Source organism: Anguilla rostrata, chromosome 2 (assembly GCF_018555375.3).
Source record: "Anguilla rostrata isolate EN2019 chromosome 2, ASM1855537v3, whole genome shotgun sequence".
NCBI classification, from domain to species: Eukaryota; Metazoa; Chordata; class Actinopteri; order Anguilliformes; family Anguillidae; genus Anguilla; species Anguilla rostrata.
The window spans coordinates 70697429-70723254 of NC_057934.1; the positions used below are offsets into that span (position 1 = coordinate 70697429).

Below are 25826 nucleotides of genomic sequence, written 5' to 3' on the forward strand. Positions count from 1 at the left end.
GCAGTGGTTACCTTTTTATTTCGTGCATACCACAACCAATTCTGGTTAGATTCAAACTGATTTGGAATTGGAATTTTAATTTATACAAACGTATATACTCAGTCTGCATTTGAATTGTAATTACAAAAATTAGAATTTAATTTGGTGGCATTCAAAGAAATATCCTGTCACATTATTTCAACTCAAATTCAAGGAGGCAGTGGGAACTTGTCCACAATTCTTGGTTAAATTCAAACCACTAGTGTTATTTGCTACAATACAGCCATTAGGTGTAATGTTTCTGCAGAAGACCAGTAGAGGGCGCTAGAGTTCCGGGAACGCGCAGTTTCAGCGCTGCTCATTATAGGGCTGCTTTGCCGGGGTGAAATTCTGCATACCGGCATTCCTCAAGTTCAAAGCGCAGCTATTTGCCCAGAGGTTGAACTGAACTTTTGTGCAAGTTGTTTGTTTTTGGTCCTGCCAGGCTGTGTGTTTTATGTCAGGTTGCAAGTCGTAACGTACTGTGGATCAGATAATTATTCTCACGTTTGGCTGGTCCTTTTGCCCATACTGGAAGGGCAGGAACGTGCTTTTTGAAAAGCTGTCACGGCTGACATTTTCCTGTGTGACTTGCATGCAGTGTCACAGTTAGACGCTCGCTAAATTGGCAGTATCCCCTGACCTGTAATTAATGCAGAACGAGACGCGCACTTAATTAATCCCTAACTGCACTTCCTCAGTCCTGTCAGTCAGGTCGAGCCAGAAGCTGAAGTGAGTTCCTGTCTAAAGCTTCAGACCATAGTCTCAGACTGCCAGCCTGTTTCCATGTTCTCTGTTGGGCCTCTGAGGTGCCAAAAGCAGTTTAAATCCCCTCCGATACGCCCCCCCCCATCCCCCTCAATACGCCCACCCCCCCCAATACGCCACCCACCCTCTTCAATACACCACCCCACTGCAATGCACCACCCCCCTCCAATACACTCACCCCCTGCAATACAATACACCCACCCTCTCTCAATACACCACCACCCACTGCAATGCACACCCACCCCCCCCAAACCCCCCCCGCACCAATACGCCCACCCCCTCCAACACCCCCACCCTCTTCTCTTGGGGTTAACATCATACTTCTATCAAAAGATGGTTGCCAACTCCCATATAACAAGCTACCTCTGATAACCCTGCATTTATCCATGACCACGCCCACTTTTCCCAGCTGGCCAATGAGGAACCAGGGGTTTAGAAGGGCCAAATTGACTCATTTAAACAGGCTCCGGTCTGTAACAGGCTCCGGTCTGTAACAGGCTCCTGTGCCTGGTCAACAGGTCTGTTGTCTGTAACAGGCTGGTCTTAGGCTCGTCTTGCTGTAACAGACTGGTTTAAACAGGCTCTGGTCTGTAACAGGCTGGTTTAAACAGGCTCTGGTCTGTAACAGGCTGGTTTAAACAGGCTCTGGTCTGTAACAGGCTCTGGTCTGTAGCAGGCTGGTTTAAACAGGCTCTGGTCTGTAACAGGCTCTGGTCTGTAGCAGGCTGGTTTAAACAGGCTCTGGTCTGTAACAGGCTCTGGTCTGTAACAGGCTGGTTTAAACAGGCTCTGGTCTGTAACAGGCTGGTTTAAACAGGCTCTGGTCTGTAACAGGCTGGTTTAAACAGGCTCTGCTGTAACGGCTTGTCTGTAACAGGCTCTGGTCTGTAACGGGCTGGTTTAAACAGGCTCTGGTCTGTAACTGGCTCTGGTCTGTAACGGGCTCTGGTCTGTAACGGGCTCTGGTCTGTAACGGGCTCTGGTCTGTAACGGGCTCTGGTCTGTAACAGGCTCTGGTCTGTAGCAGGCTGGTTTAAACAGGCTCTGGTCTGTAACAGGCTCTGGTCTGTAACAGGCTCTGGTCTGTAACAGGCTGGTTTAAACAGGCTCTGGTCTGTAACAGGCTCTGGCCTGTAACGGGCTGGTTTAAACAGGCTGTCAGTCAGGTGTGTTAATGGTGGACTGTAACGGGTAGAACACCCTATATTGGGGCGCAGTAACACAGTAACACATGCTCAAATTCAGCTTGAACCTGAGTCACCTGCTGCAGTGAAATGGGGGTGGGATGGGGGGTCATGCCAATGGGGCACCACACCTGCCCCCCCCACCCCACCTGGCCCCACCTCCTCGCTGTATGCTGGCATTGGGGGGTGGGGGTGCATCCCTTGCCCTTGGATGACACAGATCCGTCCCACCTGCAACATCCCCCGCCCCCACCCCCTCCCCCTCCCCAGACCCTCCAGCAGGTGCTCACAGTATGCTTCCACAGTCTTCCTTCAAAGCTGCCTGCTGCAGTTGGAAGTGATTAGAGTACGGGGGGGGGGGTTTAGCCAGCTAGTTAGACAATGACAAGTACCAGGAACATTGAAGTGCCCCCGCACCCCTCCCTCCCTCCCCCCACCACCCGTTTCTGGATACTTTGAAGTTCTTTCAGCGAGGCAGCAGGGCTGTTTGGTTTGGAGAGGGAGGTGCAGGGGGGCAGGAGTTGGTAGTAAGTGTGTGTGTGTTTGTGTGTGAGTGTGTGTGTGTGTATGTCAGCCAGCCATGGCAGCTCTCTAATCCACAGTAATTGGGAAACAACATCTAACACACAGGGAAGAGAGAGAGAGAGATGGAGTGATTTGTAAATAACACGGAAAGAGACTGACTGTTGTGTACATAACAGACAGGACGTGAAGTGATTTGAAAACATTGGGGGAAAAAAGAGAGTAATCTGTACCCAGAACAAGGAAGAAAGAGACAGAGCGATTCTGTAAATTACGTGGAAAAATGAACAGAAAGGAGACGAAATGATTTGAAAATCAACAGGAAACAGAAGGAGAGTGGTCAGTCTGTAAGTGGGAAGAGAAGGATGGAGTGATGTGTGAGTTGGAGTGATGGACGCTGGATGCCCAGAGATTTAAAAAAATAAATAAATAAATAAAACTGGGTAGTGCAAGTATAGAAACGCTGGCGTGTGTGTGCATGCAAACGTAGTGTGTGTGTAGCGCTGCGAAAAAGAAATGAGCAGCTCGAGCTCGACAAAACTACCAAATCAACTGAAGAAACGCGGGCTAAAATTCTTCAACAGCGATGAAAGACTGATATCAGACTACAGGAGGCTTTTTTTGCTTTTCATCTTTGTTTTGACGTCTCTGGTGAGCGATGGGATTTTTTAAGAACATCTGTGCGCCGGAGTCGGGCGGGAGGAGGGCGGGATCAAAGCGCGGCTCGCCCGCGCGTCCCGGCGCACACCTGAACAGCGTTAATTCCGCGAGGCCTAACCTCTGGTCCCGGACCGGCGGAGATCTCACATCTGGGTCTTTTCCCTTTGCTTTGATTTATCTGTTAAAGCCCCCCCCCACCCACCCCCCCCTCTCTGCAGGGACTGTGGAAGACGGGAGTCTGGCAGGTCTGACCGACTTCACCGCTTCTGTTTTGCGGAACCGCAGTTCCCCCCCCCCCCCCCCCCCCCCGTCTTACCCGGTCACGGTTATTCAGCCTGACGTCTTTCTGCCGATATCAGGCGGGACAGTCAGGAATCCTCTCGCCTCGGTCCTCTCGCCAGCGTCTGAGGTCTTCACGAGGCCAGTTTTCTACCCCTTAATTAGCCCCAGCTTTCTTCTTACGGGATGGTTTTTGACGACGTTGTTTGTAGAGAAGCCAGCAATCAGTGGGCTTAGTCATAGCCTAACGAAGAAGCCGGGCATTTATAAAAATGAGTACCCATCAGTAATTTTGTTAGAGTCCATATTTTAAAATAAATTTGTGTGCCGCTTTTTAGAGACACAGTCACAAAGAAGCCATAGGCCTATGGGAAAACAGGAAATGAGGCTGAATCCACCAGAAAAAACAGCACGTGGGGTTAAAAAACTCAGTGGGGAGAGAGGTTGGCAGGAAGACTCCTGCTTTATTCACATATTTACACTTCAATAGCTCGCAGGAATGCTTCCTAATGGGGTGGCTTTGGACGTGATTATTTCTAAAAAAAAAAATTACAGACATTCCCAATACTGTTTACATCTATAACCTATGACGCATTCACCGTCTTGTTTGAATCAACAGGCTTACAGCCACTCAAAACAAGACACAAAGACATGACTAGGGCATGCTAGGCCTCAGGCGTCGGCTCCTGTAGAACACCGGTATCGTATCTGTGAGTTAGAAATGGCCACATCCAACACGAGCGCCTGCAATTAAAGCAGACCACGCCTGCGGAGGTCACTGCTCCAATAGCAACCACCGAAGAAGAGGAAAACCATGGCAACCGAGCTGCGCGCTGCGTGAGCTGATCGCTCCTGACACTATGAAAGCACCTGACTCGGCCGCTGTCAGGTGGAATCTACCTTCCTACGCACAGCTGAACCGCGGCCAAACGCCCAGAAGCACATCAAAACTACAGCCCCGCCAAACCCTGAACACCAGCCGCTAAACGCTACTATAACCCTGAACACCAGCCGCTAAACGCTACTATAACCCTGAACACCAGCCGCTAAACGCTACTATAACCCTGAACACCAGCCGCTAACGCTACTATAACCCTGAACACCAGCCGCTAAACGCTACTATAACCCTGAACACCAGCCGCTAAACGCTACTATAACCCTGAACACCAGCCGCTAAACGCTACTATAACCCTGAACACAGCCGCTAACGCTACTATAACCCTGAACACCAGCCGCTAAACGCTACTATAACCCTGAACACCAGCCGCTAAACGCTACTATAACCCTGAACACCAGCCGCTAAACGCTACTATAACCCTGAACACCAGCCGCTAAACGCTACTATAACCCTGAACTCCAGCCGCTAAACGCTACTATAACCCTGAACACCAGCCGCTAACGCTACTATAACCCTGAACACCAGCCGCTACTATAACCGCACGCATAAGCTACTAACCTGAACACCAGCGCTAACGCTACTATAACCCTGAACACCAGCCGCTAACGCTACTATAACCCTGAACACCAGCCGCTAACGCTACTATAACCCTGAACACCAGCCGCTAACGCTACTATAACCCTGAACACCAGCCGCTAACGCTACTATAACCCTGAACACCAGCCGCTACTAACCTGAACAGCCGCTACTATAAACCCTGAACACCAGCCGCTAACGCTACTATAACCCTGAACACCAGCCGCTAACGCTACTATAACCCTGAACACCAGCCGCTAACGCTACTATAACCCTGAACACCAGCCGCTAACGCTACTATAACCCTGAACACCAGCCGCTAACGCTACTATAACCCTGAACACCAGCCGCTAAACGTTACTGTAACCCTGAACACAAGCCGCTAAACGCTACTATAACCCTGAACACCAGGCGCTAAACGCTACTATAACCCTGAACACCAGCCGCTAAACGCTACTATAACCCTGAACACCAGCCGCTAAACGCTACTATAACCCTGAACACCAGCCGCTAAACGCTACTATAACCCTGAACACCAGCCGCTAAACGCTACTATAACCCTGAACACAAGCCGCTAAACGCTACTATAACCCTGAACACCAGCCGCTAAACGTTACTATAACCCTGAACACCAGCCGCTAAACGTTACTATAACCCTGAACACCAGCCGCTAAACGCTACTATAACCCTGAACACCAGCCGCTAAACGTTACTATAACCCTGAACACCAGCCGCTAAACGTTACTATAACCCTGAACACCAGCCGCTAAACGTTACTATAACCCTGAACACCAGCCGCTAAATGCTACTATAACCCTGAACACCAGCCGCTAAACGCTACTATGACCCTGAACACCAGCCGCTAACGCTACTATGACCCTGAACACCAGCCGCTAACGCTACTATAACCCTGAACACCAGCCGCTAAACGCTACTATAACCCTGAACACCAGCCGCTAAACGTTACTATGACCCTGAACACCAGCCGCTAAACGCTACTATAACCCTGAACACAAGCCGCTAAACGCTACTATAACCCTGAACACCAGCCGCTAAACTATGAAATGTAATTATCTGAGAAACAATCTGACCAAAACTGCTCATCTTCACGTTACAATTTTAACATTTTTTACCGGAAACCTGTGCTGACATCACTCCAGGTAATCCTAGCTCATTTATACGGGTGAAATGCACCCCGGTGGAGACCCTGCGTGGGAGAAAGCGTTGATCCTACTGTGGGTGTAGACTATTTTAAAAATAAATTCTCGGTTGTTTGGGAGCCAGTGCCCATGGCGAGGGGATTGGCGTTACTACCCAGGGTGCAGACCGTTTGTTTCCAAAACAGAGGCAGAATGGAAGGGCCCAGTGATTGGTCTGGCAGGGTTTGGCTTGTGCTAGTCAGGGTCTCCTGGCACAATCATGTGAGGGCAGTGAATGGTCAGCGTTGCCCTGCTGCGAAGCTCCGCTCATTCACACTTTCACAGCAGCCCCCCCAACTCCCCTCCACACCCTAATAACACCCTCCCCACTCCCACTCCCCTCCACACCCTAATAATGTCCTCCCCCACTCCCCTCCACACCCTAATAACACCCTCCCCACTCCCACTCCCCTCCACACCCTAATAACACCCTCCCCACTCCCACTCCCCTCCACACCCTAATAACGCCCCCCCCACTCCCCTCCACACCCTAATAACACCCTCCCCACTCCCACTCCCCTCCACACCCTAATAATGCCCCCCCACCCCCACTCCCCTCCACACCCTAATAATGTCCCCCCCACTCCCACTCCCCTCCACACCCTAATAACACCCTCCCCACTCCCACTCCCCTCCACACCCTAATAATGCCCCCACCACCCCCACTCCCCTCCACACCCTAATAATGCCCCCCCCACCCCCACTCCCCTCCACACCCTAATAATACCCCCCCACTCCCCTCCACACCCTAATAATACCCCCCCCACTCCCCTCCACACCCTAATAATGCCCCCCCCACCCCCACTCCCCTCCACACCCTAATAATGTCCCCCCCCACTCCCACTCCCCCCACACCCTAATAACACCCTCCCCACTCCCACTCCCCTCCACACCCTAATAATGCCCCCCACCCCCCCTCCACATCCTAATAAACCCCCCCCCACCCCCACTCCCCTCCACACCCTAATAATGCCCCCCCCACCCCCACTCCCCTCCACACCCTAATAATGCCCCCCCCACCCCCACTCCCCTCCACACCTAATAATACCCCCCACTCTCCCACTCCCCTCCACACCCTAATAATGCCCCCCCACCCCCACTCCCCTCCACACCCTAATAATACCCCCCCACTCCCCTCCACACCCTAATAATACCCCCCCCACTCCCCTCCACACCCTAATAATGTCCCCCCCCACTCCCCTCCACATCCTAATAATGTCCCCCCCCACTCCCCTCCACATCCTAATAATGTCCCCCCCCACTCCCCTCCACACCTAATAATGTCCCCCCCCACTCCCCTCCACATCCTAATAATGCCCCCCCCCACTCCCCTCCACACCCTAATAATGTCCCCCCCCACTCCCCTCCACATCCTAATAATGTCCCCCCCCCACTCCCCTCCACATCCTAATAATGTCCCCCCCCACTCCCCTCCACATCCTAATAATACCCCCCCCACTCCCGTCCACACCCTAATAACACCCCCCCACTCCCACCCACACCCTAATAATGTCCCCCCCACTCCCCCCACACCTAATAATGTCCCCCCCACTCCCCTCCACACCCTAATAATGTCCCCCCACTCCCCTCCACATCCTAATAATGCCCCCATCCCCCCCCCCCCCCCATCTCCTTCATCTGAACCGCCACGGCAATACTGCACAATGCCAGCATGTTTACACCCTTAAAAAATGAGAAACGTTACGCTCAAAAAGTAAACAATGAGAAACGTTACGCTCAAAAAGTAAAAAATGAGAAACGTTACGCTCAAAAAGTAAACAATGAGAAACGTTACGCTCAAAAAGTAAAAAATGAGAAACGTTACGCTCAAAAAGTAAAAAATGAGAAACGTTACGCTCAAAAAGTAAACAATGAGAAACGTTACGCTCAAAAAGTAAACAATGAGAAACGTTACGCTCAAAAAGTAAACGTTAAAAGGTAATGTTCCGCAGCACATGCTCGTGCCAAAGCACCTGCTCAACAGTCAGTGTTCCATGACGCAAACTTCTCAGAACTGCTTCAGGATATGCAAACGTTTGATGTGGGTTGTAATATGTTATCACGTATCAACACAAATGGACTGTACTCCGATAGGTCAAGCAGGCAGGGACCATTAAAGCCATTTTCAGAAATAGTACCCATTTCAAAAATGTTACCTCATTATTAATATCATAGGCCAAATTGTGTTTTCCTAGCTGCAGTCATTACTGAAATGAACACCGTTTCAACACAAATAGCAATAACAACTTTATTATAAACATCGGTATAATAATAAAACTCCTGATTGTAGCTATATGAAACAGCCCTTGAAGTTCAGCCAAGTTCAGAATTTTGGAGATTTTTTGGAGTATGTGATTAGTCCTGCTTATACCCCTTTGTGATGTCATGGATGTTCTGATGTCTGATAGGCCAGTCTAAGGAAGGGGCAGGTATTATTAAAGCTGACTGAATAATGTGAAGGAAAGTAAATTTAAATAACAAGACTAAGTGCTGACCGCCCGGTTCTCGTCGTTACGCGTTCTCACGTTTTTAAGATCTTGGAAGAAACAGAAGCGGGTGACTGCTGATGTGAGGCTCTCTTTATTGGCTGGTTTCTCTACTTACTCACAGCAGATCTACAGAGGAGCTGAGGTCACCCCCGGCTCTGAACCAGGAAGTAAACCTCGGGGAACCCGGAAGTGCAGCGCGGCACTGAGGCTCACAACTGAGCTCCCCCTATCCCTGCCAGCCCCCTGACCCCTGAACTCTGACCTCTGACCTCCTCACTGGAGACAGAGTGTCGCATCGCTCTTCACTTCTTCCCTGGAAAACAAAATCAGAGACAAAAAAAAAAAAGAGTGAATACTTCAGTCAGACGGAACGTACACTGGGACTGCCCTGACAGGATAGCAATGCGAGGGTCCCGCCCCTCCAGAATAAACACCGGGAATCTAAATTTCCAGGGCGTTTCTATCGCCCCGATGCCATTTTTAAAACTTACGATCATTCATTTTTAGGTTGCAGCTGTTTTTACGAAGACAAAGTAACTTTCTTTATTCATTTTTATTATGATAAAGCACTTGTTGCATATGTGAAATATTTGCAAACATGTGCATGCACACATACATGCTTATTATATAAAAGTAGGAAAGCGTAAAAGATTACGGAAAATAGACAGAAGCATCGCTCATAAAATGGCCGTGTTCCAGTACCCCCGCTGGGGAAGGACAGGGTCCAGACAGGCGTGCCTCCCCCTGGGGAGGGCGGGGCGGGGCGAGGCAGGGCGGGGCGGGGCAGGCGTACCTGGCAGTTTGAGCCACTTGGGCACCTTGCTGGAATCCGTCCTGACGGGCGGGGCCGCTTGGCTGTCCGGCTGGGGCGGGGGCGGGGGCTCCTCTAATCCCTGCTGATTGGCCGGCTCATGGGAATCCACAGGCGGCGGAAAGGAGTCTTCCGGAACCAGCGAGGCAGATGATGAGGTCGGAGACCTGGGCATGCAGCTGGGGGGGGGGGGAGGAGGGGGGGGGAGAGAGAGAGAGGGGGAGAGAGGGGGGGAGGGAGAGAGAGAGGAGAGGTGGGGGGAGGGAGGGGAGGGGGGCAAAGAGAGAGGGAGGAGGGGGGGGAGGGAGAGTGTCTGTAGGTTTAACTCCAGTCCTGGAGGGCCACAGTGTCTGCAGGCTTAACTCCAGGCCTGGAGGGCCGCAGTGTCTGCAGGTTTAACTCCAGTCCTGGAGGGCCGCAGTGTCTGCAGGTTTAACTCCAGTCCTGGAGAGCCGCAGTGTCTGCAGGTTTAACTCCAGTCCTGGAGAGCCGCAGTGTCTGCAGGTTTAACTCCAGTCCTGGAGGGCCACAGTGTCTGCAGGTTTAACTCCAGTCCTGGAGGGCCGCAGTGCCTGCAGGTTTAACTCCAGTCCTGGAGGGCCGCAGTGTCTGCAGGTTCAACTCCAGTCCTGGAGGGCCGCAGTGTCTGCAGGTTTAACTCCAGTCCTGGAGGGCCGCAGTGTCTGCAGGTTTAACTCCAGTCCTGGAGGGCCGCAGTGTCTGCAGGTTTAACTCCAGTCTGGAGGGCCGCAGTGTCTGCAGGTTTAACTCCAGTCCTGGAGGGCCGCAGTGTCTGCAGGTTTAACTCCAGTCCTGGAGGGCCGCAGTGTCTGCAGGTTTAACTCCAGGCCTGGAGGGCCGCAGTGTCTGCAGGTTTAACTCCAGTCCTGGAGGGCCGCAGTGTCTGCAGGTTTAACTCCAGTCCTGGAGGGCCACAGTGTCTGCAGGTTTAACTCCAGGCCTGGAGGGCCGCAGTGTCTGCAGGTTTAACTCCAGTCCTGGAGGGCCACAGTGTCTGCAGGTTTAACTCCAGTCCTGGAGGGCCGCAGCATCTGCAGGTTTAACTCCAGTCCTGGAGGGCCGCAGAGTCTGAAGGCACGTGGCCTCTCTAGTCAATCAGAGCTTTAGTTAAGTGTGAGAGCGCTTACTCTGCTATGGCTTCATCGGCCTGTAGAGCGGACACACTGGACTCAAGCAGCTGCCTCTGTAGGTACGAGTCTGTAGAGCAAAAACACAGAAACAGACACAGACATCAGGCTAATATTCATACTACTGTTCAACACCATGGACATTCCACACTACTGACAACCTCCAGCACTGACATACCCAACTACTGACAACCTCCAGCACTTACATACGCAATACTGACATACTCCAGCACTGACATACCCAATACTGACATACTCCAGCACTGAAATACCCAACTACTGACATACTCCAGCACTGACATACGCAATACTGACATACTCCAGCACTGAAATACCCAACTACTGACATACCCAATACTGACATACCAATACTGACATACTCCAGCACTGACATACCCAATACTGACATACTACAGCACTGACATACCCAATACTAACATACCCAACTACTGACATACTCCAGCACTGACATACCCAATATTGACATACTCCAGCACTGAAATACCCAACTACTGACATACCCAATACTGACATACTCCAGCACTGACATGCCCCATTATGTCAGTCAAACAGCACCCTAAGGCCCAGTTACTGTGTGAAAGCACCGAGAGATCAGCCCTGCTCTCTCAGATCAGCCAGTCTCTCAGAACAGCCAGTCTTCTCAGAACAGCCAGTCTCTCTCAGAACAGCCCTGCTCCCTCAGATCAGCCAGTCTCTCAGAACAGCCAGTCTCTCTGATCAGCCAGTCTCTCTCAGAACAGCCAGTCTCTCAGATCAGCCCTGCTCCCTCAGATCAGCCAGTCTCTCTGATCAGCCAGTCTCTCTCAGAACAGCCCTGCTCTCTCAGAACAGTCCTGCTCCCTCAGATCAGCCAGTCTCTCAGAACAGCCAGTCTCTCAGATCAGCCCTGCTCTCTCAGATCAGCCCAGCTCTCTCAGAACAGCCAGTCTCTCAGATCAGCCCTGCTCTCTCAGAAGAGCCAGTCTCTCTCAGATCAGCCAGTCTCTCAGATCAGCCCTGCTCTCTCAGATCAGCCCTGCTCCCTCAGAACAGCCAGTCTCTCAGAACAGCCCTGCTCCCTCAGAACAGCCAGTCTCTCAGAACAGCCCTGCTCTCTCAGAACAGCCAGTCTCTCAGAACAGCCAGTCTCTCAGATCAGCCAGTCTCTCTCAGAACAGCCAGTCTCTCAGATCAGCCCTGCTCCCTCAGATCAGCCAGTCTCTCAGAACAGCCAGTCTCTCTGATCAGCCAGTCTCTCTCAGAACAGCCAGTCTCTCAGATCAGCCCTGCTCCCTCAGATCAGCCAGTCTCTCTGATCAGCCAGTCTCTCTCAGAACAGCCCTGCTCTCTCAGAACAGCCCTGCTCCCTCAGATCAGCCAGTCTCTCAGAACAGCCAGTCTCTCAGATCAGCCCTGCTCTCTCAGATCAGCCCTGCTCTCTCAGAACAGCCAGTCTCTCAGATCAGCCAGTCTCTCAGAACAGCCAGTCTCTCAGATCAGCCCTGCTCCCTCAGATCAGCCCTGCTCTCTCAGAACAGCCAGTCTCTCAGATCAGCCCTGCTCTCTCAGATCAGCCCTGCTCTCTCAGAACAGCCAGTCTCTCAGATCAGCCCTGCTCCCTCAGATCAGCCCTGCTCTCTCAGAACAGCCAGTCTCTCAGATCAGCCCTGCTCCCTCAGATCAGCCCTGCTCTCTCAGATCAGCCAGTCTCTCTGATCAGCCAGTCTCTCTCAGAACAGCCCTGCTCTCTCAGAACAGCCCTGCTCCCTCAGATCAGCCAGTCTCTCAGAACAGCCAGTCTCTCAGATCAGCCCTGCTCTCTCAGAACAGCCAGTCTCTCAGATCAGCCCTGCTCTCTCAGATCAGCCCTGCTCTCTCAGAACAGCCCTGCTCCCTCAGATCAGCCAGTCTCTCAGATCAGCCAGTCTCTCAGAACAGCCCTGCTCTCTCAGATCAGCCCTGCTCCCTCAGATCAGCCCTGCTCTCTCAGAACAGCCCTGCTCTCTCAGAACAGCCCTGCTCTCTCAGATCAGCCCTGCTCTCTCAGAACAGCCCTGCTCCCTCAGATCAGCCAGTCTCTCAGATCAGCCAGTCTCTCAGAACAGCCCTGCTCTCTCAGATCAGCCCTGCTCTCTCAGAACAGCCCTGCTCCCTCAGATCAGCCCTGCTCTCTCAGATCAGCCCTGCTCCCTCAGATCAGCCAGTCTCTCAGATCAGCCAGTCTCTCAGAACAGCCCTGCTCTCTCAGATCAGCCCTGCTCTCTCAGATCAGCCCTGCTACCTCAGATCAGCCAGTCTCTCAGAACAGCCCTGCTCTCTCAGAACAGCCATGCTCTCTCAGAACAGCCAGTCTCTCAGAACAGCCCTGCTCCCTCAGATCAGCCCTGCTCCCTCAGATCAGCCCTGCTCTCTCAGATCAGCCAGTCTCTCAGATCAGCCAGTCTCTCAGATCAGCCAGTCTCTCAGATCAGCCCTGCTCTCTCAGATCAGCCAGTCTCTCCTCTTCCTCTTCTGCTCTTTTTGGCACAGCAACTAATGAAAACAACAAGAGACTGAAACAGGAGGGCTGATTTACCAACCTGTCTGGACATCAGAGCCAAAGTATATCAGAGCGGCTGGAAACAGGTTAGCCTGGAGAGAAGGGGAGAGAGAGGGAGAGAGGGAGAGGGAGAGAGGGAGACAGAGAGAAAGAAGAGAGAGAAACACAGGTATTACACGTGGGGATGGGGGGGGAGGGGATGTTTCAGCTTGGCCTGGGGACTTCAAGACATTTGTAACTGATTTACATATTGACATTCACACAGGTGAAAAGCCAGAACATAGGAGTGCCACAGCACAGGTGAGAATGTGAAATGTGGGCGTGTCACAGCACAGGTGAGAATGCAGAATGTGGGTGTGTCACAGCACAGGTGAGGTGTTTCAGTGCCAGCCCAGATCAGAAGCCAGCCCCCACCCTCACAGCCTGCGCCACAGCAGCTCATCAGCTGGACCTTAACCCTTCAAGGGTGAGATCACAAACTCAACATTCCAATGATGTCACAGTCACTACTGCTGATTCAAGCAATGGAGTTTCAGAACACCGACTTAAAATTCTAAAAAAAAAAATTAAAAAAAACATTCCAAAATAATCTTCTCTTCAAATGGTTAACAGAATAATTCCCATGATCAGGGGCTATCTCTCGTTCCCTTAATTATTCCCGTGATCAGCCGCTCTCTCTCCTTCCCTTCATTATTCCCAAGATCAGCCGCTATCTCTCCTTCCCTTCATTATTCCCAAGATCAGTGGCTATCTCTCCTTCCCTTCATTATTCCCAAGATCAGCCGCTATCTCTCCTTCCCTTCATTATTCCCAAGATCAGCCGCTATCTCTCCTTCCCTTCATTATTCCCAAGATCAGCCGCTATCTCTCCTTCCCTTCATTATTCCCACAATCAGCCGCTATCTCTCCTTCCCTTCATTATTCCCAAGATCAGCCGCTATCTCTCCTTCCCTTCATTATTCCCAAGATCAGCCGCTATCTCTCCTTCTGTTCATTATTCCCAAGATCAGCCGCTATCTCTCCTTCCCATCATTATCTCCGTGATCAGTGGCTATCTCTCCTTCCCTTAATAATTCCCGTGATCAGCCGCTCTCTCTCCTTCCCTTCCTGCCAGTGGGTCTGCGTGCGGGGGGGGGGACGGATGGACAGACGGGGGGGGGGAGCTGGGTAAGCTCCTCAGATCCCTCATGTGAGCTCAGCAGCCTCCCCAACCCAAGATGGGAGCAGACAGACGCAGTCTCCGGGCCGGGCTTCACGGCTGCTTGTTATTCCAGGGCTCCGTTTGAAGACCCCAGGAGGGAGGGGGATCCTGGGGTCAACCGTCTTCGGTTTCGCGCCGTCCACGCCTTGTGAGGAAAGGGGGGGGGGGGGCTCGTGGCCCGATAAGATCTCCTGGAAGGAATTCACAGGGGCGGCTACCCCCCCCTACCCCCCCCCCAAAGTCACCCCGTCCTCAAAGAGCCGTACGCGGTTCAGGGCGCGGTGCGCAGTTGGAGAGAGAACGGCGCACTCCGTCTCCACGCCGGCCAGTGCAGCTGACCATGCGACCGCAGTGGGCTGGCACGGCCGCCGCGCACGAGAGCTGGCGCGCTGCAGATTCGCGCGCTTCCCCCGCCCTCGCCATCGCTGACGCCATCGGGCCTCCTCTGACGCAGACAGTCTGCAGTCCAGCCAGCCTGACCTTTCTGAGAAACCCTGCTGCATGCTTTAACTTCAGGATACCACACACGTGCACGCACACACACACACTGTGGTATTACACATTATCACAAAAAATGAAAATTACATTTTTTTTTTTAGTAACCATGAGGAAAAAACATTTTTTTGCTGTCAAGACAGCGTTTGGTGTTGTTGGATATATTGCTTCCACCTGTTCAATAAACTGTGAGCTATGCGCACTCTACTGGAATCACATCCAAAAAAAAAAAAAAATGAACGTAAAAGGAACACTTCAATGTGGAGAAATCTTCAGCGTGGGAAAGGGCTGGAAGGAGCAGGCGCATTTTGAAACTCGACGCGATTAATCTTCCTGGAACAGAGCGCGTCACAGGGAGAGGTGCGCACTTTCCCCTCATCCTCATACCAACGTTCAGACTAAACACTGGCCTCTAACTATACATCCTGCACACCGACAGAAGGGCTCTCATTTCACACCAATAAATAAACATTACGTCCACGCAATGCTGCAGACGCAACCCTTTCTCTTACACTTCATCCCAAAAGGGTCTCTATTGGACTGATAGCTGGGAACTGTGCAGGCCATTGGAGTAAACTGCAGTGACTGTAATGTCAAAGCAACCCCATCACCAGCACTGAGAGCTCTGATACAGAGTCAAAGCAACCCCATCACCAGCACTGAGAGCTCTGATACTCAGAGTCAAAGCAACCCCATCACCAGCACTGAGAGCTCTGATACTCACAGAGTCAAAGCAACCCCATCACCAGCACTGAGAGCTCTGATACTCACAGAGTCAAAGCAACCCCATCACCAGCACTGAGAGCTCTGATACTCACAGAGTCAAAGCAACCCCATCACCAGCACTGAGAGCTCTGATATTCACAGAGTCAAAGCAACCCCATCACCAGCACTGAGAGCTCTGATATTCACAGAGTCAAAGCAACCCCATCACCAGCACTGAGAGCTCTGATACTCAGAGTCAAAGCAACCCCATCACCAGCACACACACACAGATACAAACAGACACACACACACAGAAACAAACACACGCACACAAGCAAGAGGGGTTACATAGACTTCACCACAATCTTAATGCTCCAAGAGGGGTTGTACCACAACAAAGACAATTTGTTTGACTGTGGACTAATTCCAACCCCCCCCCCCCCCTCCCTACAGTGTGTGGAACAAGCACATAAAGAGAAACCACACAGAACAACAGCAACGAGTGCTGGACAAGTCCAAGAAGCCACAGAGCGCGAGATTGATGTAGGCCGTGTTTACCAGCCCAACTGCACAATGGAGCAAAACCCACTTCAAGGTGCTGTAGGTTTGCCAACGCATCTGTGAGTCAGGCAGCCAAGGAAACTGGTGGACATTCCGCGGCTCTGGCGGCCATTCCGGCTCTATGGCAGAGTCCGCCATTCCCCTCCAGACAACTCACTCACCCACAGCGTGACTGTGGAGGGGGCTGTCTGGGGTAGAACGGGAGGGGCTGGGTCAGGGGGCAGGGCCCGGGTTAGGGAAGAGGGGGCACGGTTAGGGAACAGGGGCGGGGCTATGGGAAAGTGGGCGGGGCTCAGAGACAGGGGTGAGCTTCCAGGAGAGGGGTGGTATCAGGGGTGAGGGGGCGGTATTAGGAGTAAGGGGGCAGTATTATGGGTAAGGGGTAATAATATTACAGTAATGCCTCACTGAGTAACGCGTTACTGCCCAACACTGGAGGTAAAGGGACAGAATTCAGGGAAAGGGCAATATTTTGAGTAATACTGAGTGTGACTCATGCAGGTGAATTCTTCCCAACTGCTATAAACTTCCCTAATGCCCACACAAACACAACTCTCCCTCTCTCTGCTCCCTCTCTCTCTCCCATCCCTCTTTCTTTCCCTCCGTGTGTGTGTCTGTGTGACTGCGTGACTGAGTGTGTGTGCGTGACCATATGTGTGTGATTGTCAGTGAGTCCGTGAGTGCAGCTGTGCGTGTGTGCACGTGGGTGTGTATACCTGCACGTGTATGGATGCGTGGGCGTGTGTGCGTGCATGCGCATATGCGCACGTGTGCACAAGGAACGGTCTTCGCCCTCTCTAAAGCTACAGTAACTAGTCCTGCAGTAACGGAGTGAATAGGACTCATCTTCAGGGAGGGTGAATTCACCCGCTGAAGGACACCAGGGCGCTCTGCTGTAATCACACACCGTTAATCACACATCTATAGAGCCTCGGGAGAGCTGAGCAGCCAGCCGCGCCGCATCAGGAAGACAATACGTCTGCGCCAGGAGAGAGAGAGAGATAAAGGGAGAAAGAAGGAGAGAGAGAGAGAGAAAGAGGGAGGGAGGGAGGGAGAGAGAGAGGAAGGGAGAGAGAGAGGGCGATGGAGACGGAGGGATAGAGACAGAGAGAAAGGAAGGGAGGGAAAGAGAGAGAGAGAAAGGGAGTGAGAGAGAGAGAGACAGAGCATATATCCCGAGATGGTGTTGAGTTCCCAGGAAAAAGGGGGCAGTTCTATTGTGCTGATCCTGCCGATTGGCCAGACGTTGGCACTTCAGTGTGGTTTAGAGCAGCCGTGTGGGAGTCCTGGGTGAGTTGGGGACCAGGGGTCAGGGGTCAGGGGTCAGGGGTATGGGGCCTGACTTTGAGCGGGAAACCGCCGGCCCGCTGACAATCCCACAATCCCTTTCAGCCCAGCTGTCCCAGGCCTTCAGTCTGCCCCGAAAAGTATCTGAATAAAATTGCCAAGCACCCCTTCCCCGGCTCCAAACCCCATGCCCCAAACCCGACATGGGGACAGCAAGTAAGACCCCACCGCCTCCCAACAATCCGCTTTTAAATCTCGCCCACGCGTGATTTCTCAAAACTGCCGCTGGCATGTCGACACTCTAAATGACAGCCGACAAATATAAATACAAAAAAAGGGTTAAGAATCTGCCAGAGAACAAAAAGAAAAAGAAAAAGAAGATGAAGAAGATGAAGAAGAAGGACAGAATAGGTCTGGGAGCGGCGCATGGCTGGCAAAAAGCCAGCAGCCCTGGAGCCGAAGCGTAGCAGTTTCTCTCCCGCACACAGGACCTGTACAAACACACGGTTTCTCTCCCACACACAGGACCTGTACAAACACACGGTTTCTCTCCCGCACACAGGACCTGTACAAACACACGGTTTCTCTCCCGCACACGGGACCTGTACAAACACATGGTTTCTCTCCCCCACACAGGACCTGTACAAACACACGGTTTCTCTCCCGCACACAGGACCTGTACAAACACATGGTTTCTCTCCCGCACACAGGACCTGTACAAACACACGGTTTCTCTCCCGCACACAGGACCTGTACAAACACACGGTTTCTCTCCCGCACACAGAACCTGTACAAACACACGGTTTCTCTCCTGCACACAGGACTTGCACAAACACACGGTTTCTCTCCCGCACACAGAACCTGTACATACACACGGTTTCTCTCCCGCACACAGGACCTGTACAAACACACGGTTTCTCTCCCGCACACAGGACCTGTACAAACACACGGTTTCTCTCCCGCACACAGGACCTGTACAAACACACGGTTTCTCTCCCGCACACAGGACCTGTACAAACACACGGTTTCTCTCCCGCACACAGGACCTGTACAAACACACGGTTTCTCTCCCCCACACGGGACCTGTACAAACACACGGTTTCTCTCCCCACACAGGACCTGTACAAACAACGGTTTCTCTCCCCACACAGGACCTGTACAAACACACGGTTTCTCTCCCCCAACAGGACCTGTACAAACACACGGTTTCTCTCCAGCACGTCCACACAGGACCTGTACAAACACACGGTTTCTCTCCCCCACACAGGACCTGTACAAACACACGGTTTCTCTCCCCCACACGGGACCTGTACAAACACACGGTTTCTCTCCCGCACGTCCACACAGAACCTGTACAAACACACGGTTTCTCTCCCGCCACACAGGACCTGTACAAACACACGGTTTCTCTCCCGCACACAGGACCTGTACAAACACAAGGTTTCTCTCCCGCACACAGGACCTGTACAAACACACGGTTTCTCTCCCACGCACACGGACCTGTACAAACACAGGTTTCTCTCCCGCACAAGACCTGTACAAACACACGGTTTCTCTCCCGCACACGAACCTGTACAAACACACGGTTTCTCTCCCCACACAGGACCTGTACAAACACACGGTTTCTCTCCCCACACAGGCCTGTACAAACACACGGTTTCTCTCCCCACACAGGACCTGTACAAACACACGGTTCTCTCCCCACACAGGTCCTGTACAAACACACGGTTTCTCTCCCCCACACGGGACCTGTACAAACACACGGTTTCTCTCCCGCACGTCCACACAGAACCTGTACAAACACACGGTTTCTCTCCCGCACGTCCACACAGAACCTGTACAAACACACGGTTTCTCTCCCCCACACAGGACCTGTACAAACACACGGTTTCTCTCCCGCACGTCCACACAGAACCTGTACAAACACACGGTTTCTCTCCCGCACGTCCACACAGAACCTGTACAAACACACGGTTTCTCTCCAGCAGGTGTACGTGGGACGCTGGCAGGGGCGCTTTTCTTACCTGAAACAGCGTGACTGTGGGGTCATCAAGGGTGCTTTTGGGAGGGGCGATAACTGTAGAGGAGAAAAACACAAACATCACACAAATAACCCCTGGGGCTCTTAATGCAGGGTCGAAAGAGCCCAGGTTCGTATTTTTATTTATTTATTTCTGACACTGTCCCACTTTCCAAATACAAAGCTTCTTCGCAGACCTGGGAGGACATTGTACTGAATGGCCAAACACAAGAAAAATAGACACATTAAAAAAACCTGTGACCATGCCCAAAAAAACAGGCAATGCTTTTAACTAAAATGGTATTTTAGTACATTTAAAAACAAATGAATCACAGAAAAAAAAAATGGAAATGCTTAATTAAATCTCAGTGGATCAAGCCAAGATGATTCCCACAGTGAATGTCAGTGCTGACGCTGTGATTCCCACAGTGAATGTCAGTGCTGACGCTGTGATTCCCACAGTGAATGTCAGTGCTGACGCTGTGATTCCCACAGTGAATGTCAGTGCTGACGCTGTGATTCCCACAGTGAATGTCAGTGCTGACGCTGTGATTCCCACAGTGAATGTCAGTGCTGACGCTGTGTTCCCCCAGAATGTGCTGCTGACGCTTTTGATTCCCACAGTTGATGTCTGCTGACGCTGCATTTCCCACAGTGATGTCATCTGACGCTGTATTCCCACAGTGAATGTCAGGTGCTGACGCTGTGTATTACCACAGTGAAGGCAGGTGCTGACGCTGTTTCCACACACGAGAACACTGAGCATGACATTTTCGGTAGAAGACTTTGTTACGACATACACATAGACAGATGTACACATGCCACACATGTAAGCCGTGTTCAGGTTGTACTCGACACAGCTATAACACAGGTAGAAGACAGTGTGTGTACTGACAGGTAGAAAGAGCAGGTGTGATGTACTGACAGGTGTGTACTCACACAGGTAGAAAGAGCAGGTGTGATGTACTCACACAGGTAGAAAAAGCAGGCGTGATGTACTGACAGGTGTGTACTCACACAGGTAGAAAAAGCAGGCGTGATGTACTGACAGGTGTGTACTCACACAGGTAGAAAGAGCAGGCGTGATGTACTGACAGGTGTGTACTCACACAGGTAGAAAGAGCAGGTGTGATGTACTGACAGGTGTGTACTCACACAGGTAGAAAGAGCAGGTGTGATGTACTGACACAGGTGTGTACTGACACAGGTGTCTACTGACACAGGTAGAAAGAGCAGGTGTGATGTACTGACACAGGTAGAAAGAGCAGGCGTGATGTACTGACAGGTGTGTACAGACACAGGTAGAAAGAGCAGGTGTGATGTACTGACACAGGTGTGTTCTGACACAGGTAGAAAGAGCAGGCGTGATGTACTGACACAGGTAGAAAGAGCAGGTGTGATGTATTGACACAGGTGTGTACTGACACAGGTAGAAAGAGCAGGTGTGATGTACTGACAGTGACCACAGGTAGAAGAGCAGGTGATGTATGACAGGTTGATGTACTGACACAGGTAGAAAGAGCAGGTCGTGATGTACTGACAGGTGGTACAACAGCAGAAAGAGCAGGTGTGATGTACTGACACAGGTAGAAAGAGCAGGTGTGATGTACTGACAGGTGTGTACTCACACAGGTAGAAAGAGCAGGTGTGATGTACTGACACAGGTAGAAAGAGCAGGTGTGATGTACTGACAGGTGTGTACTCACACAGGTAGAAAGACTGATGAGGGTCCGCTAGATGACTTCTCACATACTGCTTCAAAGCGCCAACTGTACCAAATACAGAAAAGAATCACAATCAGGAGTTAGAATCAGAGTCACTGACAGACACACAGCGTAGGCAGGAGTTAGAATCAGAGTCACTGACCGACACGCAGCGTAGGCAGGAGTTAGAATCAGAGTCACTGACCGACACACAGCGTAGGCAGGAGTTAGAATCAGAGTCACTGACAGACACACAGCGTAGGCAGGAGTTAGAATCAGAGTCACTGACAGACACACAGCGTAGGCAGGAGTTAGAATCAGAGTCACTGACAGACACACAGCGTAGGCAGGAGTTAGAATCAGAGTCACTGACAGACACACAGCGTAGGCAGGAGTTAGAATCAGAGTCACTGACAGATACACAGTGTAGCAGGAGTGTGTGTGTGTGTGTGTGCGCCTACGCATGTGTGTGTGCGTGTGAGTGTGTGGCTGGCTGGGCTTGACTCCTTTCACACTCGGCTCTTTAAAAGTTTGAGCGGTTCAGAACGGTGGGGGGGGGGGTTTCGGAAGGAGGGGAACACACTCACCTGTCTCCAGCGGCCGGAAGAATCCCTGCAGAACATGTCTGTCTGGAAACTGGATCCTCACCACCACCTGCAGAGCCAATCAGAGAGCTCTAAATTAACACCACCACCTGCTGAGCCAATCAGAGAGCTCTAATTTAACACCACCACCTGCTGAGCCAATCAGAGAGCTCTAAATTAAAACCACCACCTACTAAGCCAATCGGAGAGCTCTAAATTAAAACCACCACCTGCAAAGCCAATCAGAGAGCTCCAAATTAACACCACAACCTGCAGATCCAATCAAAGAGCTCCAAATTGACATCACCGCCTGCAGAGCCAATCAGAGAACCCAAATGAACACCACCACCTTTAGAGCCAATCAGAGAGCTACAAATTGACACAACCACCAGCAGAGCCAATCAGAGAGCTCCAAATTAAACGTACCACTACAGCCAATCAGAGGGCTCCAAAATCATCCACCTAAACACCACCACTTAGCACTCCTCACAACCACCTCTAGATCCAATCAGAGAGATCAAAATTAACATCACAAACTGCGGATCCAATCAGAGAGATTCAAATGAACACCATTAGCTGCAGAGCCAATCAGAGCCCTTCAAATTACCCACCTATTCAACACCACTTAAAAAACATTGAAAATGGCTCAACTAACCAGAATCTGAACCATGTCCCATCAGAGTTTGGGTCCCATACAGCTTTATTGATCATGACCATTTGAACTTCACTCAGCTGGCTGGTGCGCTCTTCCGCATGGCCAGCGGGGGTCGCTGCGGCTCTGAATAAATTTACCACTAATTGAGCTGTAGGAGGGGTGTGAGCTGGGAACGCCACACCAGCTGGGGGGACGGGCAGGCAGGGCGTGACCATGCAGGGCGTGACCATGCAGGGCGGGGGGGGTGGGGCAGGGAGCATGGCAGGGTCGGGGCCTCACCTTGGGGTACCTCTCTATCTTCTCCCTCATCCGACTCTCCCTCAGCGCTTTGGTCATCAGTGGAGCCTCCTCCAGCAACTTCCTGTCGGGGGTGAGGAGAGGAGAGAAACAGCGACACAGGGCATTTTACCAGGAACCATGAATAAATAAAGCCGCGTTTCCACCAAAATTACCCGGAACTTTCAGTCCCAGGAACTACTTTACCAGGAACTAAAAGGTTCCTTCAGCCAATGGTTGTCTGCGTTTCCACCGGGGTCTAAAGTACCGCGAAGATTAGGCAAATTAGCCCACTGACGTTGTCGTCGGTCCATCTGTCATATGATTTCTTCTGTAACCCCATACTTCCACCGAAGTAGCCTACATTATTTTCTAATAACCGGGACAGCCCGGAGGGGTTTATTCCACTTACAACGGGTTACCAACAATGACTACATATGGTTACTTTTGTATTTATTGATTTTCATATATCCTCTCAAACACATTCATTACAGCAGAAAACATGCACACGTTGTAAACAATTTGCTGTTTTATTACTTTCTCGTCGTCAATTCCATATAGGCTAATCGCAAAATGACAAGAATAGAACGAAAACTCGGACTTGCGTGAAAATGTAAATTAGTAGTGGTACAGTCACCGTTTGCTTTCCTTCGAAGTTACTGCTAGCCGAGCAGCGAAGTGTGCCCTCCAGATGCGAACCATGCACCATAAATATAGTCCGTAGTCTTCCTGGTCTTTTCGTGGAATTGAAAAATGGCAGTAAAATTGAGTAAAATTACGGCAATCTGAAAAAGCTAAAGGGAAGATTACTAGAATTAACCTGTTATTTTACCCGGATAAAAAGTGCGGAAGGTGATTTCCAGTTTGCTTGTACTGTATCACCAATGTTAATTATGCAGAACTACCGCATACCTCACATAACTGTATCAAACGTTTTGAGTCAATTACAACGGGCTAACAAAGAAAATCCGGAAGAAAATATTCAGCAACCGAATTAATCCGTTTGAATGTTTTGGTAGCCTACGTAATATGCTGTCCCAGCACGAATGCTTAGCATTTTATAAAACGAATACTAAAGCAAGAAAAGAACAGAAGAGCACACGTTATAATTCCAAGACGTTGACAGGCTATAACCAAAAGTAGGCTACTGCGCCGCATAACATACAAGTTTGATTTGAAGTTATGAAAATAAATTGGTTTGCCGCTGCATATTTTCAAACATGGCGGGTAATGGCGGAAAATAAATACAACACAAATGCTACGAGTACTCGACCAATCAGAAATGTTCGGCGCTGCAAGCTCCACCCAAAAGGTTCCTGTACTTTCGGAAAGTACTACCCCACGAGCAGGAACGTTTTGGGGGGTAAAACAAAGCCCCCAGAACTAAATTTAGACCCTAGTTCTTGCGGTGGAAACGCACTGAGTTCCTCAAAAGGTTCCTAGTTCCGGGGTATAGTTCCTGCGGTGGAAACGCGGCTTAAGATGAACAGCTCACTATCCCTTTGAAGAGGAGATTTAGAATGTTTTTTTTCCCCAGTGTTCTAGAACTGCACCGCTTTTAGCCAGCGGCGGTGATTGTGACATCAGCATTAGAACGTTCAGGGGAGAACATTCTAATCACATGTTTGTGACCTCACTCCCTGAAGGGTTAGAGCAGCTCCCCTGGGCGAGTGCGGGACAGCAGCTGACCTCCGCAGACCTGGGAGACGAGCACAAGCTTCCGCTCCATTTAGCACACTGCTCCAATTAAAGACGGGACGCCAGACGCCTAGAACATTCCGCCAAGCGTAACAGTCTCCATAAAACTTTCACTGCACATAAGGATTTTGCATGCCAGCACCAGGGACGTGAACGGCACACATTTCTGACCGTCGACTTGTTGCTGTCTGAAAAGGGCGCAATTACAGACTAGTTTTTTTTTTTGTACCGTTTGATGCAGGGTGCATGCTTCTTCACTCACTGCACATGTTAACGCATGGCCTTTAAAAAAAAAAAAAAAAACTTTGGTCATAACAAATTCCTCACATTTCTCCCTCCCTTCTCTTTCAAAGTCTCAGTTTCACGGCGTTGGAGTACTTCTAATTATAAAAAGTCCCCAAAGCGCGATGGTGTCACTAGATGGCCTATCTAGTGTTAATGGAACTCACTCGCTGTCTCTCTGTAGGTGTGTGTATGTGGGAGGTGTTCGGGAGGTGAAAACATTCGGGAAAACACCTTGTTGAAGTGTTGCCGAATATGGGGTTTGTATTCAACGCCCTCCCTAATACGCACACACACACACACACACACACACACACACACACACACACACAAACACGCACACGCTCACACATTCTGAGGTAAGATGAGGTCACAGGTAAGCTACCTTTCACTCTTGAGCTGTGCAAATCGTTTCCTGATGTCGTCGACAGTCACTTCGAAGAACTCATCTGGCAGATCCTCTCTGTTGTCACGGCGATGGGCTACAGCATCCATGTGGTACAGCAAGGGCTCCCTTTCCAAAGGCTGGGGGCCAAACACAGCTTGTTTTGGTCAGGTTTCTTTAGGTGTTTTGGTCTGGGTTAGTGTTGGGTGAATCCCATTGGTGTTGAGATTTGTGTGGTGAGTTTTGGGGAAGTGTCACGTGGTGCAGGTTTGGTTTGAGTGGTGTTGAGTGAATCTGATTGGCGTTGTGTTGTTTTTGGTGGTATTGGGTGGTGCAGGTTTGGTTAACCGATAGTGTTGGGCGATTCTGATTGGTGTTGGGGTACTTTGGGTGGTGTTAGGTGATCGAGGCTGATTACAGCTTAGGGCTCCTCCTCCAACGCCATGGCACTCTTTGAACCCCCCCCCCCCGACCACATCATAGAGTCCGGGAGGCGTGGTCACGGGCACGGCCAATGGCCCGGTCTCAGCGCCCCCCGCCCCCCCTCACCTCCAGAAACTCCTCCCCGTGTCCCGCAGTCCTCTCTGCGGGCCGGGCGGCGTCTGCACGCTGGAAGGGAGAGAAAAGGAGAATGTGTAGATTACCCAAGCGCCTCGGGAGAGAGGGCGCTACTGCAGATTACACGCTCCGCCCCTCTACACCGGACCTCAGAGCAGGAGACACAGCACAGGAATGAGACACAGCACGGGCAGGAGACGCAGCGCGAGCAGGAGACGCAGGCAGGAGACGCAGCCTCACCGCAGCCTCACTGCAGCCTCACCCCAGCCTCACCCCAGCCTCACCCCAGCCTCACCGCAGCTCTCTGTCAGAGACACCGGGGCTT

The 25826-nt window shown here is 51.2% G+C and overlaps 1 protein-coding gene across 1 annotated transcript in view; it reads right to left on the bottom strand.

The window, feature by feature from the left end:
* Window positions 1-8665: 8665 nt before the first annotated feature.
* Window positions 8666-25826, bottom strand: part of aspscr1 (ASPSCR1 tether for SLC2A4, UBX domain containing) — a 29208-nt gene continuing 12047 nt past the window's right edge. Inside the window, exons 8-17 of the mRNA XM_064324817.1 lie at window positions 25493-25552; window positions 24944-25083; window positions 22582-22663; window positions 21651-21717; window positions 21067-21129; window positions 19365-19417; window positions 13132-13183; window positions 10553-10622; window positions 9387-9583; window positions 8666-8906 (exon numbers count right to left, since the gene is read on the bottom strand). Of these exons, the coding sequence (XP_064180887.1) occupies window positions 8896-8906; window positions 9387-9583; window positions 10553-10622; window positions 13132-13183; window positions 19365-19417; window positions 21067-21129; window positions 21651-21717; window positions 22582-22663; window positions 24944-25083; window positions 25493-25552 (795 nt within the window). The 3' untranslated portion in view covers window positions 8666-8895. The remainder of the gene's footprint in view (window positions 8907-9386; window positions 9584-10552; window positions 10623-13131; window positions 13184-19364; window positions 19418-21066; window positions 21130-21650; window positions 21718-22581; window positions 22664-24943; window positions 25084-25492; window positions 25553-25826) is intronic.